The sequence below is a fragment of the Filicampus tigris genome, chromosome 15 (genome assembly GCF_054856515.1).
Source record: "Filicampus tigris isolate MCC_2025a chromosome 15, RoL_Ftig_1.0, whole genome shotgun sequence".
Lineage (NCBI taxonomy): Eukaryota > Metazoa > Chordata > Actinopteri > Syngnathiformes > Syngnathidae > Filicampus > Filicampus tigris.
Window position 1 is genome coordinate 2,232,532 of NC_141231.1, and position 13,614 is coordinate 2,246,145.

Genomic DNA, 13,614 nt, shown 5'->3' on the forward strand with positions numbered 1-13,614 from the left:
TAAATTCACATACACTTTATTTAGAAATCATGACTTGTCATGTCATGTCATGTCATCTTCCAAACCGCTTATCCTATATAGGGTCGCGGGGAGTTGCTGGAGCCTATCCCAGCCGTCAATGGGCGAAGGCAGACTACACCCCGAACTGGTCGCCAGCCAGTCGCAGGGCACAGAAATCATGACTTACAACACACAATGATTAAAAAAAATATATTTTCTCACCATTTCTGCACAAAAGCTAAGTAATGTTAATAGCAGACTTGCGTGAAAAAAAAACCCTGAGAAAAGCAAATTGATGTTATAAACAATGTGATGCAGTGCAGAACGTGAAGAGGCTCTTTCCCAATCTTGGAAAGTGAAAAACATTATGATATAGAAAAAAATAGAACTTTATCGTCACTGTTAAAGGAATAATGAAAATTAGTTCGGTATCTCCTCGTAATTAGCAGCATTAAAGATAAAAGCAAAAGTAATAGATCAAAATCACATACTTATTCAGAGGAATCACAATTATTCACAGGTTTGGGAATAAAATATGTCTGTATTATACAGTAGTAGTCATCTGTGGGGGTAATCATTTACCTTTGCTATTGCACTTATTGATTGTATTGCACTTATGTGTTAAAGAGATTTCACAGCTTGTTATTTAAAGACCCTGTAAAGTGAAAAAAAAAGTTTGATAAAGTTGACACACACTGAGTGTTGTAATCGAGTCTGTTAAATTTGAATGAAGAAAAGTTAAAAAATCACCAAGTATTTAAAATCAGGCTTCAAAATGGCAAAAAATCGAGGCTTTTCCTCAGCTCTGAGATGCTGCGGGCGTGTGCGCTGAAACGGTTGGAAACGCGCTCCTCTCGACTACTACCTGTGACTCAAATAGTACGTTCTCACAGTATGTGCTCAAATGTCTGCTGTCACAATGTGAGCCAGAGGCGTCACTAGGTTTTATCGGTGTAAAAAGAGTTTAACGCTTTAATCAACAAGTCAGTACTTTATTATCGGTCTATGCACGTTTTCAGAACTTCGAAATATATTTCATGTTTATATTTTTTATTTAATATATTTCGAAACAAATCACAAAAATAATTTTACAGGGTCTTTAATTTTTAATCAATATGTGGTTTCTGATAAAAATGGATCAGAAAACTCGATAAAACGTTTTACAAGTGCATACTGACATTAAAATATTGACTAGTATAATTCATTTCAATATTACCTATTTGAATCTCATTGTTTTACATTCTCGTTGCTTCCGGTGGTCGACTCATGTAGTCCTGAAGGGCTTGATGTAAAGGCAGCCACTTGTTAATTGATGCTTGAAAAGCAATAATCCATCTGTAAAAGAAAAAAAATATATACTAATACGATAATTTATGACCAGTTCGGGGTGTAGTCTGCCTTCGCCCATTGACGGCTGGGATAGGCTCCAGCAACTCCCCGCGACCCTATATAGGATAAGCGGTTTGGAAGATGACATGACGATAATTTATCACAAGCGTTTGTGATATGCACATTGCATGTGCCATTATCCTGATTGGATTGGAACCCAAACATACATAGAGTCTTAGGCTTTTGCTGCTGAGTGTTTAAAGATTTCAGTGTCTTAATAATTTACAAAATTTTAACTTTATTGTTAGTGTATTTTTTTATTCTGGTGTAATTTCTTGGAATATCACCCGAATGGTTCGCTTTTATTGTTTGTTTTTTTTTCCCAAAAATGTACCATTTACTTGTCATCTTTTCAAAATAAACTTTTTTTTTTTTTTTAAATCTGTTCAATATACTGAACCGAAGTTTCCAAAAAAACGAACCGAAATGTGATTTAGCGTACCGTTACACCCCTACAGTATATATTAACTAATCTACAACCAACACTATTAGTTAATGCTTAGTTAGTTAATAGATGTGTGGCACAAATTTGCTTGTCACAAAATAATTCACACTGGCACAAATTTGCTTGTCACAAAATAATTCACACTTGTTAGACCTCTATCTAAGGGTCAGTTGATTAAATTTGTCACATTTGCTAAGATGTCGCTCTTTAACCTCTGACAATGCAGCTCAGCGAGCTCTTTTGACCACATTGTTACTTCCTGTGGTATGTGTGGCTTTGCAGACTGTTTTAACTTTCGGATTGCTTTGATTGCCGGCCGTGTAAAGGTAAAATGTAAAATGTTTCCAGTTCTCACTCCGTGCCTCTTTTGCTTTAACGAACTGCGGCCGAGCCACTAACTTAACTACCAAATACGTACATTTGTCTACATCAGATACTTTATATTCTCATCTCACACTGAAAATCAGAAAACTATACATTGCAGTGATTCATGGATACCTTTTTTTTCTTAATCCTTTATCATGTTTTGTAAAATAAAATAAGAATTAAAGTCCCCTACCGTTTATTCTCGTTTGGATTGTCTGCACATAAGTAGAAAGTCTGAAACTCATCAGATGGGGGTTTCAACTCAATGGTGGATTTCTTGCCTCCAAAATGTTGTTCTCGCACCATATACCCCTGAAGATAGATCCCTCCTAAAGACAAAAACAGTGTGATATGATGAATTCATAAAGTTGAGCATCAACCAATTTTTTTATTTTATTTTTTTTGCGGGGGGGGGGGGGGGGGTACATTATATATAAAACAATCAATCAATAAAAGCAATCGGCTGATTTTTTTTTGCAGACTTTGGACTATTTTAAAAGCTAATATCGGTTGATTAAATCGGTCAGGCCCTAATAATACCATTATTAACTCATTCACTGTCATTGACGAATTTACTTGTCTTTTCACAGTCCTGCCATTTAATGCCAGGAACTTATTTATATTTTTTCTCAATTTTTTTTTTTCAAACATTAGGGTAAAAGAGTGTCTGAAAATATCCGGCAGTTAAAAGTAATTTCCCCGAATTGATTATTTTAGAAGTGTGTATCGAACTGGTTGCCCTTCACATTAAACAGTACCCAAGACAAAGCACTCAGCTGCAAAAAGGTTGGCGACCCCTGACATATATATTTGCGTATATATTTGCTCGTGTGGTTGAGTTGTCCCGGATCTGCTCCTTATGGAAAAGTGCCTTGAGAGAACCTTTCTTGTAAATTGGCCCTATAGAATGTTTCACTTATGTGAGCTGATGAACACATTTTCAATACCTTTAAATCTTTCTTTCTAGGTTGAGCTGGGCACTAATATGGAAATCCTGCCGAATCACATACATTTAACCGATTATATTTCCATACCATGTGCATGGGTTGCGCGGATACCGCTGTACAAGTAGAGGCAGCCATCCTTCAAAAGGGAGTAGTGTTGCACCCAGATGTCTTTGGCTTTGTCCATTTTATGAAGCAACCCAAGACACTCTGGGTTTTTCACAGCTAGTGGAGGGAGACTGGAGTTGTGTCTGGTGACATCAACCCACACGTGGTGCTGAAACACGACAGTTGAGGAGATTAGTATTAGTCCGAGTGCCAAATATAACAGATGATTAGTGTCGCTAAGCAGACGCCCTGTAGACAAGTTACTTTTCGGAATGTCAAAAGGCAGTTTTAATTTTTCCGGTATCCCTACCACATCAGCAGAGATGGGCAATTTACCCTTTTTTGCTGGTCCGACCTCCGTCCACAACCTGGGTACCCTTCGGTCCTCGTGCCTCTGTCCTTATTATAAATGATCGTCCGCCGACCCCGTCTGTCCTCGTACTTTTAAAGCGCTTCCATCCTTACATTCGGTCAGTCCGCGCAACCTCCCCTCACCCCCACTGTTGCACCCCAAAAAAAAACAAAAAAAAAAACGTCTGTGCATGCATGCTGTGGGTGACGGGTGAGTAGAGGTTTCATGATTCATAAGCATTATTTAAAGCTCATTAGCTGTCTTATTTCCTATTCACATCCACTTACGTCTGGGAGTATCGTGAGTGGATTGAATTGTTTACAACTGTTAAACCAAGATAGCATTTAGCTGCCAACACAAGACCGTCATGATGTGATGAAGATGATGATGATGATGATGATGATGATGATGATGATGCGGACCGGAGCAAGCAGACTATACCTGTGAAATCTTGCAGGGAACATGGAAAGAGTTGTGCACTGTGCAGGCATGTAACGGTGGCTCCGTGGTATTGCAGAAGAGAACAGTGGTCTTGCTTTTTAAAAGAACCCAAACACAACAAGTCAGTCGGTACTTGACGATTAGAGAACTTCCGTCCTTGCTTAATCCGTCCTTTTTAAAAGACTTCTCATCCTCCCTCCGTCCGTCCACAAAATGGCCGTCTGGCCGTCCCTTTCCGTCCCTGGGACAGAATGCTCATCTCATGCACATCAGTGAAGTTAATAAAAAAAATACATTGACTATTTCACTGACTGGGGTCAGTTTTAATCGAATGTCTCATCCAAACTGTTTGTGGTTTTGAATGAACCTTTTGCTTTATGGCTTGACTCATACCTGTATAATAGGATGAATAGCTCTCCCCATAGCTTCCAACCACCTAAATCAACAACAAAAGTTGATTAAATACACCGTAGTAAACATTTTCACGTCTTAAAAACTTCCACCTACCTTTTCATCTCCTGGTTGGAAGTTGCACAGAGGTAGTACACCCTATTCACGGATAGAGGATGGCACTTTAACACAAAAGGTTTTCCAAGGGAAAGATCCAGCCCCACCTCAGCCCCTTCAATCTTTAAAGCTGCTAAAGCTTGACTTTTGCCTTCATCCTGTAACAAAACATGAACTAATGTCAGTAAACTCTGTGGACTTGTTTATCAGAAATGAAGTAATGACAGCTCACCCGTTTGTGTCTGTAGTAATAAAGCCAGCAGTCATGTGTGAGTACAAACCATCTCTTCCTCCATCCTCTAATCAGACCGGACTGGGTGCGCTTGTGAAGATATCCACGACATGCAGGTCTGGGAGAATTAGGTACACGACCAATGTCTGAACCAATGGTCAATGTTAGCTCCTCTGGACCTATAACATCAATATTGCAAGTAAGATAAAAATCCAATAATCGTATGTTTTTTTTTCCATTAGTCTCTAGGTTAGTGTACAGTTAGATGAAGTGGGTAATTACTCATGCATGAAATTAGCATACCTTGTCGCGCCAAATTAGCCGCCTCAGAGTGAGAAATACTGGTGACATCAGTTCCATTGACAGCCAGGACATAGTCACCGACCATCAAACCTGCTTCCTCTGCAGCCCCATCTGAAAGCACACACAAACACTAAAAAGTTGGGCACCAGATTAAATACGTGGGGCCCTGTTTTCTTGCCATGCGCAAGTCTAGCGCAAAGTGCAGTAAATGTGCGCATGGGTGGAGTTTGACTTCATTCGGTATTTTGCGGGACTTTGCAAAGGTAGAATTGGGCGGAACGGGGCGTTTGCGGTTTTGTGCGCCCTTGTGGGATGAATGTAGTATTTTCTAGGCCAATCCTAGCGGCATCCCTCATTTGCTTCTAAATCAGGGCGGTCAGAGGTGCAGTATGTGCTTGACGTTGCAGAAACAGAAGTAGACTCGCTGGGGTCTTTGCATGACATTGCCAGGTAAACTGCAAGATCTCCCCTTGCAGATGGTGTAGTCGGCCCTGCATGTGACATGGGCAATTGAAGACTGCCTTGCACCCCCGATCGTGACGTGTAGTCCGACTCGCCGACGGACAGCTGTTTAAAATTAAAGGCGGACGGGCACTATTTTTTTCTACCGGAAAAAAAGGCGGATGACGGAAGGGTACCCACGCTGTAGACGGATGATGAACAACGGACGCTCAATTTTGAGTAAAATGCCCAGCTCTGTACATCAGTCTAAACACGTCATTGCATTTGTGGAATATGAGCAGCGAAATCAACCATTTTTTTCCATGTCGGGGCGGCCATTTTGTCACTTCTCTCTGTAGCTGTGCCCTAAGCAACTGTGATGTCATTTTCAGTCGACAGAAGTGACAAAAGTGACTGAGATGGAGAAACGTAATATTGATCAGAATGACGTGTTTAAACTAGTGGCTCAACATTGAACATAATCTTTAAAGTGCTGCCAGACCAACTTGGAATCTCTATTTAAAGTGTAGGAGGAGGTCAGTCTCTTTGAATGTTTGAGATTCTCTTACTTGTGTCGACTTCTGTGACCACAATGGGTTTAGAGAACTGTATTCGAAAGCCCCAAGGGTACTCTCCTGTGCCTTTTTTGATCTTCACAGTCCTCTCACGAACTGAAAAAGTCACATTCATTGCATGAAGACAGTAGGTGGTACAAAAGATGAACTCTAATGAGATCCAAAACAGGAATTTTATCAAGAAGACTGCAATAATCCGTTTTTAACATTGTCAAATAGATTTATGATACACACTGAGAGATGCCCACAAAAAAAGAGTGCTGTCATAAAAGTCAAATGTACAGTAGTTCAAAAGTTGAACTACATCTACTGGGTCCACATTAAATTTATCTAAAATAATAGCAGTGTGTTTAAAAATGTGTCCAAGCATTTGAATACATACAAACTGATTCATGATCCTTGGTATGTAACAAATACCCCTGACACCATAGTCAGAGAAACATCCTTCAAAGGGAAGTCAACCCAAACATAGTTTTTTTCAAGAATATGTTCTATGGCCACTAGTTGAAACAAGGCAATCTGATGAATATTGCGTTTGTGGAATAAGAGTTAATCCACTCGTTTTTAGCCATTTCTGGGGGCGGACATTTTGGCTAGGTTCACACCGCAGGCAAATGCGACCCATATTGGGTTTTTTTGCCCATATGCGACCTGTATCTGATTTTTTTATGACAGTGTGAACGGCTCAATTCCGATTTTTTTCAAATGCGACCTGGGTCGCTTTCATATGTGGTCCTAGATCGGGTACGTAGCCGATCTTTTCCAATGCGGCCATGTCGCATATATCCGACATTGATGTCATCCGGAGCCCAAAATGTGCTCCGCGTAGGCACAGGACAAGTGCTGGCAGCAGGGGATCCAATTCGCGAAGTTGTTTTAAGTAACACTATTGACTTTATATTTTACTTTAATTTAATCCCATTTGAAACATGAAACATAAAGTGGATTTTTTGTGGCGATCGAAGTAATTCAGCCACAGCTCAGATCGTTTCCTTTTTTATGCACGGTTATGATGTGACGTCATCGTTAGTGATGTCTCCATGAAATTAGATATTAAAACGTCGCCTCGTGATTTTCTCCAAATACTGTATTTCTACCTGCTACCTAATCGCTTGACTGTATAAATGCCCCGACACGCTGGACCACATTTACTTCCGCAAACACAACGTCGGGAGTGACGTCAACCGTTTCTCCTTCTGCGCATGCGGGCCACTTTGACGACGCATGTGTTCCTACAGCAGACAAGATCGAGGTCGCATTTATAATGTAATATGAACGCTTGCAAAAAAATCTGATTTTTAAAAAAAATCTGGATTGAGTATTAAGACCTGCAGTGTCAATCTAGCCTTAGTCACTTCTGTCGACTGAAAATGACATCACAACTACTCAAGGCTCAGGTAACGACCAATCACGGCTGAAGTTGAGCCAGGATTGGTCGTTACCTGAGCCCTGAGTAGTTGCGATGTCATTTTCAGTCGACAGAAATGACAAAATGGCCGCCCCCTGAGAGCACTAAAAAGCTGTGGATTTTGCTGCTTAACTCATATTCCACAAACACAATATTAATCAGAATGCCGTGTTTCAACTAGTGGGTTGCATAGGACAGTTTCTTAAAAAATATATGTTTGGGTTGACTTCCGCTTTAATGCTTGCACAACCATGCTTCACTGTTTTCACATTTATTTATTTATTTTTTACAGAGGGACTTTATGGGGGCTTCTTACTGAATATTTAGCTTGGCACAGGTGCCTCCTATTTGTCACATGACTCAAAGGTTTGATTATCCTGGAACTTAAAGGCACAGGGTACAAAAAAACTTTCCTGAAATTCAAATATAAAATCGGTAAAATAAGATACATTTCCAACTTTAATAAAACTACTACAAAGTTTAATAAATTGCTCAATTTTCAATGGCTTTGTGTACTCAGTAGACATTCTCCAAATTCTCTCAAATTGTATTAGTAAGCATAACTATTTGTCCTCCCAGTGCTTGTTTGGGTGGTTTTCTGGGTACTCTGACTTCCCTCCACATCCCCAAAACACATATGTTAAATTAATTGAAGACTCTACATTGTCCACAGGTGTGAATGGTTGTTTGACTATATGTGCCCTGTAACCATTTGGCAACCAGTTCAATATACCCGCCTTGCGCCGAAAGTCAGCTGACCGACAAGCAGTGCAGAATATGGATGGATGGCTATGTATTTTACCGGTACCGTGTGTACAGTATGAATACAGCTTACTTGAAACAGCTCGAGTTCGAGTGTTAAGGCTGGAAGAAATGGAACCAGGGACCTCTTTCTCTCCTTGATATAGCCATGCAGCGGAATGGAACGTCTCTGCATAGAATCCTTTGTTTTCATTGTCTCGAATTGTCGGATCCATCAAGTGAACGTCCTCTGATACAAAAAAAAAAAAAAAGAGTGCATCAAAAGTATAAAAACCAGGAACATGTTATTTGTACACCAGGGGTCACCAAACACCACTGATTAAGGGCTACCAGTTTTATACACAATGTACAATTGTAATATATATGTTTTTTTAATCTGAGTAGGCTTTTACTGTTAATAAAAACAGCTACTACACTTTACTATTTACTTTAATGATACAACGATATACATTATGGGTCACAAACCTTTTTGAACCTGGGAACTACTTCTTGGGTACTGATTATTGCGAAGGGCTAACAGTTTGATTCACACTCCTGAAATAACACATTTGGTCAAATAACCTTTATTGATGTTACTATTTGGCTATATGTTATTATTAATAATTAATGATATTCATTTTCAGAACTGGGCATTTCGCCTAGCCGACGGACCGGTCCGTCTATCCGCCTAAGACGGACGCACATTTTGCAGGCGATAAACAATAAACGGAAAACTTAAAAAAAAAAACTGGATTAAGCAAAAGGTGGAAGTGGATTTTCGCCTGTCTATGTAATCGTCTATAACCTGACATTGATTATTATTGTTTCGTTTGATGCAGGTAAGTTTGCTGCTTGATTCGTGTATTTTAAATAAAACTCACATCCTAAGCAGAAACAATTCTGGTGTTGTTCAAGTGCTTTTGCCCAGTGTTACTGTTTCAGTACTTTTATATCCAGAGGTGATTGTTTGATAACTACCTGATTCCTCAGTGATGTCACTGGTAAATGAGCTTCCTCCAGCAGAGCTCCACTGTTTGCTGTCCTTGAACAGTTTTCGCCTCCTGGCCCAGGAATCAGGTGTAGCGCTGTCTGCATCTTTGTGGCTAACAAGTCTTAGATGCTCTTTGGTCTCCAGTGAACCTGGAATTGCATTGAAGCAATCACAAGAGACATTTATCCAAATATCCAGCTTCAATTAGTCATTTTATTATGCATTACTGTAACTTACATTTGGTTACGGACTTTTTATCTGGTCGCTCACTGTTGTTGGAATGTTCTCGAGTACCGGTGTTTGTTTCTGTGTTTAAAACTCCATTGGCAACATATGATGCAGAAGATTTAGCACAGTCTTCGGAACAGCAGCTTCCTCCGTTCGATTGTGGATCTTTTGTGTTCTCAACTCTCAGTGACAGGGACAGATTTGCATTTTCTGTAAATGCTTCGGGTTTCAAGGTGCTTACTGAAGGGAAATCGATGTCCTGCAAAGTGGGCGCACTGGGCCCTTGCATACAACTGCCTCGTCCTAATTTTGAATCCACTTGGAAATTTTGCTTGAGTAAACCAGTTGTTGTCTTAATTATTGAATTTTCATTTTTGTCTTCACTGTTCTGGCCTGGTGATATTGGGTGACTTTGCACAAAATATTCCTCTGAACCACTGCGGGATGGAGGAATCACTTGAATGGCAAATGCTCTTTGGCTAAGATGACCTACACTTGGCTCTGGACTGTGGCACTCCAGTTCTCCCATTTCTTGATCAAATCCACTGTCTGTCACCTGACTTTGATCTGCTTTATCAACAAAATCATCAGGATCACCGTGTTTGCTTCGTTCTTGGAGTTGTTTACTGACTATAAATGTATTTTTAGGAAGATCTTCAGGGCAGGTTATGCAGGCAGGTATGAGGTTTGGGATTCGCAAACTCTTCATTTGGACCATAGGGGAGATGGTTCCTGTGGAAAAAGTCTCAAGATCTTCTGGCGTCAAAGTTCGATTCATTGAGATGCTAGGAAATGTCTGGCGTCTTCTCTCTGGAAACAAATATTCTCTGTGTTCTACAGTGGCAACACTGTTGTGTCTGATGCAGGATTTTCTTTTCTGGCATTTGGAGAAATCTTTGGGTAAACTAGACTTGTTGGTAGAGAACAAAGGTCGCGTGGACATGGAGTTGTAGTTGTCTGACTCTGATAAGTCATCCGATGTAGGGGCTAGATTTGCCTTTTCCTTTACTTTCTCGTAAAATGTGTGTCCAGATTCTTCACCGCAGTTCATGGTTACTTGGTCAGATCCTTTTTGTTGTGTATCCGCTTTGCTGCAGGAACTGATCTTACAGGAATCCAGATCACATACAAGGCCTTCTAAAGTGCAATATTTCAGGTCAGCAAACTCTTGAGGTGGCGGAATGTCCCAGAACTGATCACTACTGAAGCTTTTGCAAAAAAGCCGCTTCTTTCTTTGAGGCTTGACGTTCATCAGTGATGGTGGGTATTTTGATATTTGCTCATCCTGATCAGTGCATTGACTGTCGCTCGGACCGCTTGTTGTACATTTTAAACGATTTTTTCTTGCGTCCTCGCTCATGCTGAGTGTATAATTTGATGTATTTTGACTTTTGCCATTGGCCACATATTGTACTTGTTGCTCATTATTTGGACTCCACCTGTGTTCATCTTTGATCTTACCAAATCCCTCAGTATCGTCTTCCTTTTCATTTATAATAATAACATTCGTGTTGATGCCGTAGGTGTTGCGCACAGTGATTTCTTTAATTTCAAGTTTCACATGTGGTCCGATACAGTTGATATTTATGATGTTTGTAACTGGTGTAGCTGAATGATGATGATTTTCACCTAAAGGCTCACGCACCTGCTGGAATGTGATCTTCGATGGCGTGTCTTTCATATTATCAACAGACACAGACGTCACTATCTTCACTGCTCTCTCTGCATGCTCTATTGTAGTGGCATAAGTACTTTGGTTCTGAAACCAACTCATAAGATGATCTTGTTTAAGTCTTTTCTCCCTTGGCGGTGCATTGACATATTTTTCATCATCTTCAGATGACAGAACTTTTTCCTTCCCAAGACGTTCTTTCTCCCTCTTTTCAAAGATGTCGTGTTTATAGCCCACACTGTTGTTTTTGTCCTGCTTGTATGAAATGGTACATGGTATACTGGTAACACTCTCTGGAAAAAAAATATTCACACATTTGTTAAAATTATGAATGGATTTGAAGTATATTTACTGAACATATACATTAAAGATAACTCTATTGATTGGTCATTTCCATAACGGTGTATAACACATACATCTTGTTTTTGTTTTTTTAAAGGGTCAGTATTTATTGGGTCGACTATTTATTTCTTTAACCATCAAGTTGGCACACATTTATAGGCAAATGGCATTTTTATTGTTGAAATAGTAGTATATCTGTAACGTTATTTACCATAAGTTTGTATTTTCATGTTGATGTAATACAAGATTACATTAGTAAATTTGAAACTAAATGAGTAACCAAACTGATGCCTTGAGCTGGATAAAAAGGGATAACTCTGCTTAAGAGTAATAAAATCATATATTGTTGCATTTTAAATAGCTTTGCTAAAATCTGACAATCAATGATGTTCATGAATTGGCAATGGTGATATTTTCAAATTCCACTAGCAGCTGAAGCAGGAAGAGGGCCTTGTCTCTCTATATATAGTTTGTTTCTAGCTGTGAAGCACTTTGTAACTGAGTGCAATGAATCATTTTTTTCAGAAGGGGCCTCACAAATTTGGCCATAACCTGCATAACTTGAACTCATTCCATCCCAATGACATATTAATGTGTCATTTCACAGAGGGTCAGAAAGAATTCTGGTACTGAATGAGTTAATGTGATAATCCTATAAAGCCTTAGGAAGTCCATAAGTTCTGTTGAGGTCAAGGCCAAATATTGACGCCATGCTTGCAGGTGCGAAAAAAATGTGACTTTACTAAGCACAAGATTAATGACATCACTCACGTTTACTGCTGCTGGAGCTCCTCCTCCGCCTGCTGTATCTTCTCCTTCCCCTTTTGCTCATTCTTAAATTCAAAACAGCCTCACATTAACTAATATACATTGTTTTGTATGAACATGCAGGTGTCCAGACTAACTTTTTTTTCCCAGACTAACTTTTTTTTCCCCTAGGAGCACAGTGGCCCCCCTAACCTGAACATTTAGGGGCGCACACTAAGTTGAAGTGCAATGGAAATATTCACTCCACAAATTTTCACTCTAATACTGATGAATGGGCAAAAGTGTGGAGCAGAGGTTTGACAGCAACAAAGCATACTCAAGAATAAAAAAATTTAAAAAATGATTAGAAAATTTACTGGTTGCACAAGCTCGAGTAGATGAAAAATTTACTTGCACTGTCTCAGATTTAAGGAGCAAAATACCACCATTTAAGGACAGTCTGGAGCCCTATGAAAATGTGATTTTTTATTTTTTTTTTGTAGCGAATAGGTCTTGTTGCAAGTACTCATCTAACCAATTTACTAATCTAACCGATTCCACACTTTTCAGACCAGAATTATTCAACCTTGTTAATTGGGACGAACACACTTAAAATTTCCAGTGTTGTGCCATTCATGACGGTCACGGCAGTGGCGACGCAATTTAACAAAAACCAAAGCCCCGCTCCCCGCAAAAAGTAAAAACTACTGAACAGTCAGTATACCACAAAAAAGCAACAAGTTTGCATTTTCTTTTTTTTTACTTGGTATCCCAGGGAAGTTATATTGCTAGTACATGATTACAAATTGTGATGGTGACTTACCTTCGAATGGCAAATATTGCTGAAAATGTTGTGTTTGAAGTTAACAATTACAGCTCCTCCACACTGGCCACACTGACTGTGCAGACTGCTCCACTTCTTATTGTTGCTATTCTCAAACGTAAAGCAGCTTACTATGTCTAATCTTCAGAGAGACCACAACAAGCAATGCCGGTGTGAAACATATTAATTCAATGCCCTTCGTTTATCACTTGCCAATGTGACCGGAATGGTGTAGTAAAAAGAACATTATTCCTGCGTGATGGCTTTTTATTAATTTTAGGATGCTACCATGTTTTCCTTGTTTGAATTATTTAGTGCAGGTCTAGCCAACCCGCGGCTGCAAACGGCGTACGGCTCTTTGGCCGGTTTCATACGGCTCCTGAAGCCCTTTTCGAAAAACGACCATAACCGGACGCAGCATGCTGTCAACGGTTCAAACTCTGTGCCAGTGTGCCGCGAGATATTGTCAGGTGTGCCATGGGTAATTAATCTAATTTGTGCATTCTAGCGCCTGGCAGCGTAATCATGTCTTTACTACATTGTAGTACTCTTCCATACC

The 13,614-nt window shown here is 39.7% G+C and overlaps 1 protein-coding gene across 1 annotated transcript; it reads right to left on the reverse strand.

The window, feature by feature from the left end:
• pdzph1 (PDZ and pleckstrin homology domains 1) lies at positions 1-13,496 on the reverse strand. Its single transcript, XM_086054050.1, has 13 exons — positions 13,056-13,496; positions 12,257-12,318; positions 9,481-11,436; positions 9,231-9,392; positions 8,347-8,502; positions 6,098-6,199; positions 5,088-5,198; positions 4,785-4,963; positions 4,553-4,710; positions 4,439-4,481; positions 3,235-3,421; positions 2,394-2,529; positions 1-1,335 (listed from the first exon to the last, which is right to left on the reverse strand). The coding sequence occupies exons 2-13, from the start codon at positions 12,315-12,317 to the stop codon at positions 1,236-1,238; spliced, it is 3,351 nt and encodes a 1,116-aa protein (XP_085910176.1). The 5' UTR covers position 12,318; positions 13,056-13,496; the 3' UTR covers positions 1-1,235.
• Positions 13,497-13,614: the final 118 nt, after the last annotated feature.

What these genes read in the sequence shown, in the direction of transcription:
- pdzph1 (XM_086054050.1), bottom strand. Translation starts at nt 12,317, where the DNA reads ATGAGCAAAAGGGGAAGGAGAAGATACAGCAGGCGGAGGAGGAGCTCC. An exon ending in TAAAAAGTCCGTAACCAAAT is followed by an intron (nt 9,393 to 9,480) that starts GTAAGTTACAGT and finishes ATGCAATTCCAG; the next exon opens with GTTCACTGGAGACCAAAGAG. An exon ending in CTATTCATCCTATTATACAG is followed by an intron (nt 3,422 to 4,438) that starts GTATGAGTCAAG and finishes GTCGTGTTTCAG; the next exon opens with CACCACGTGTGGGTTGATGT.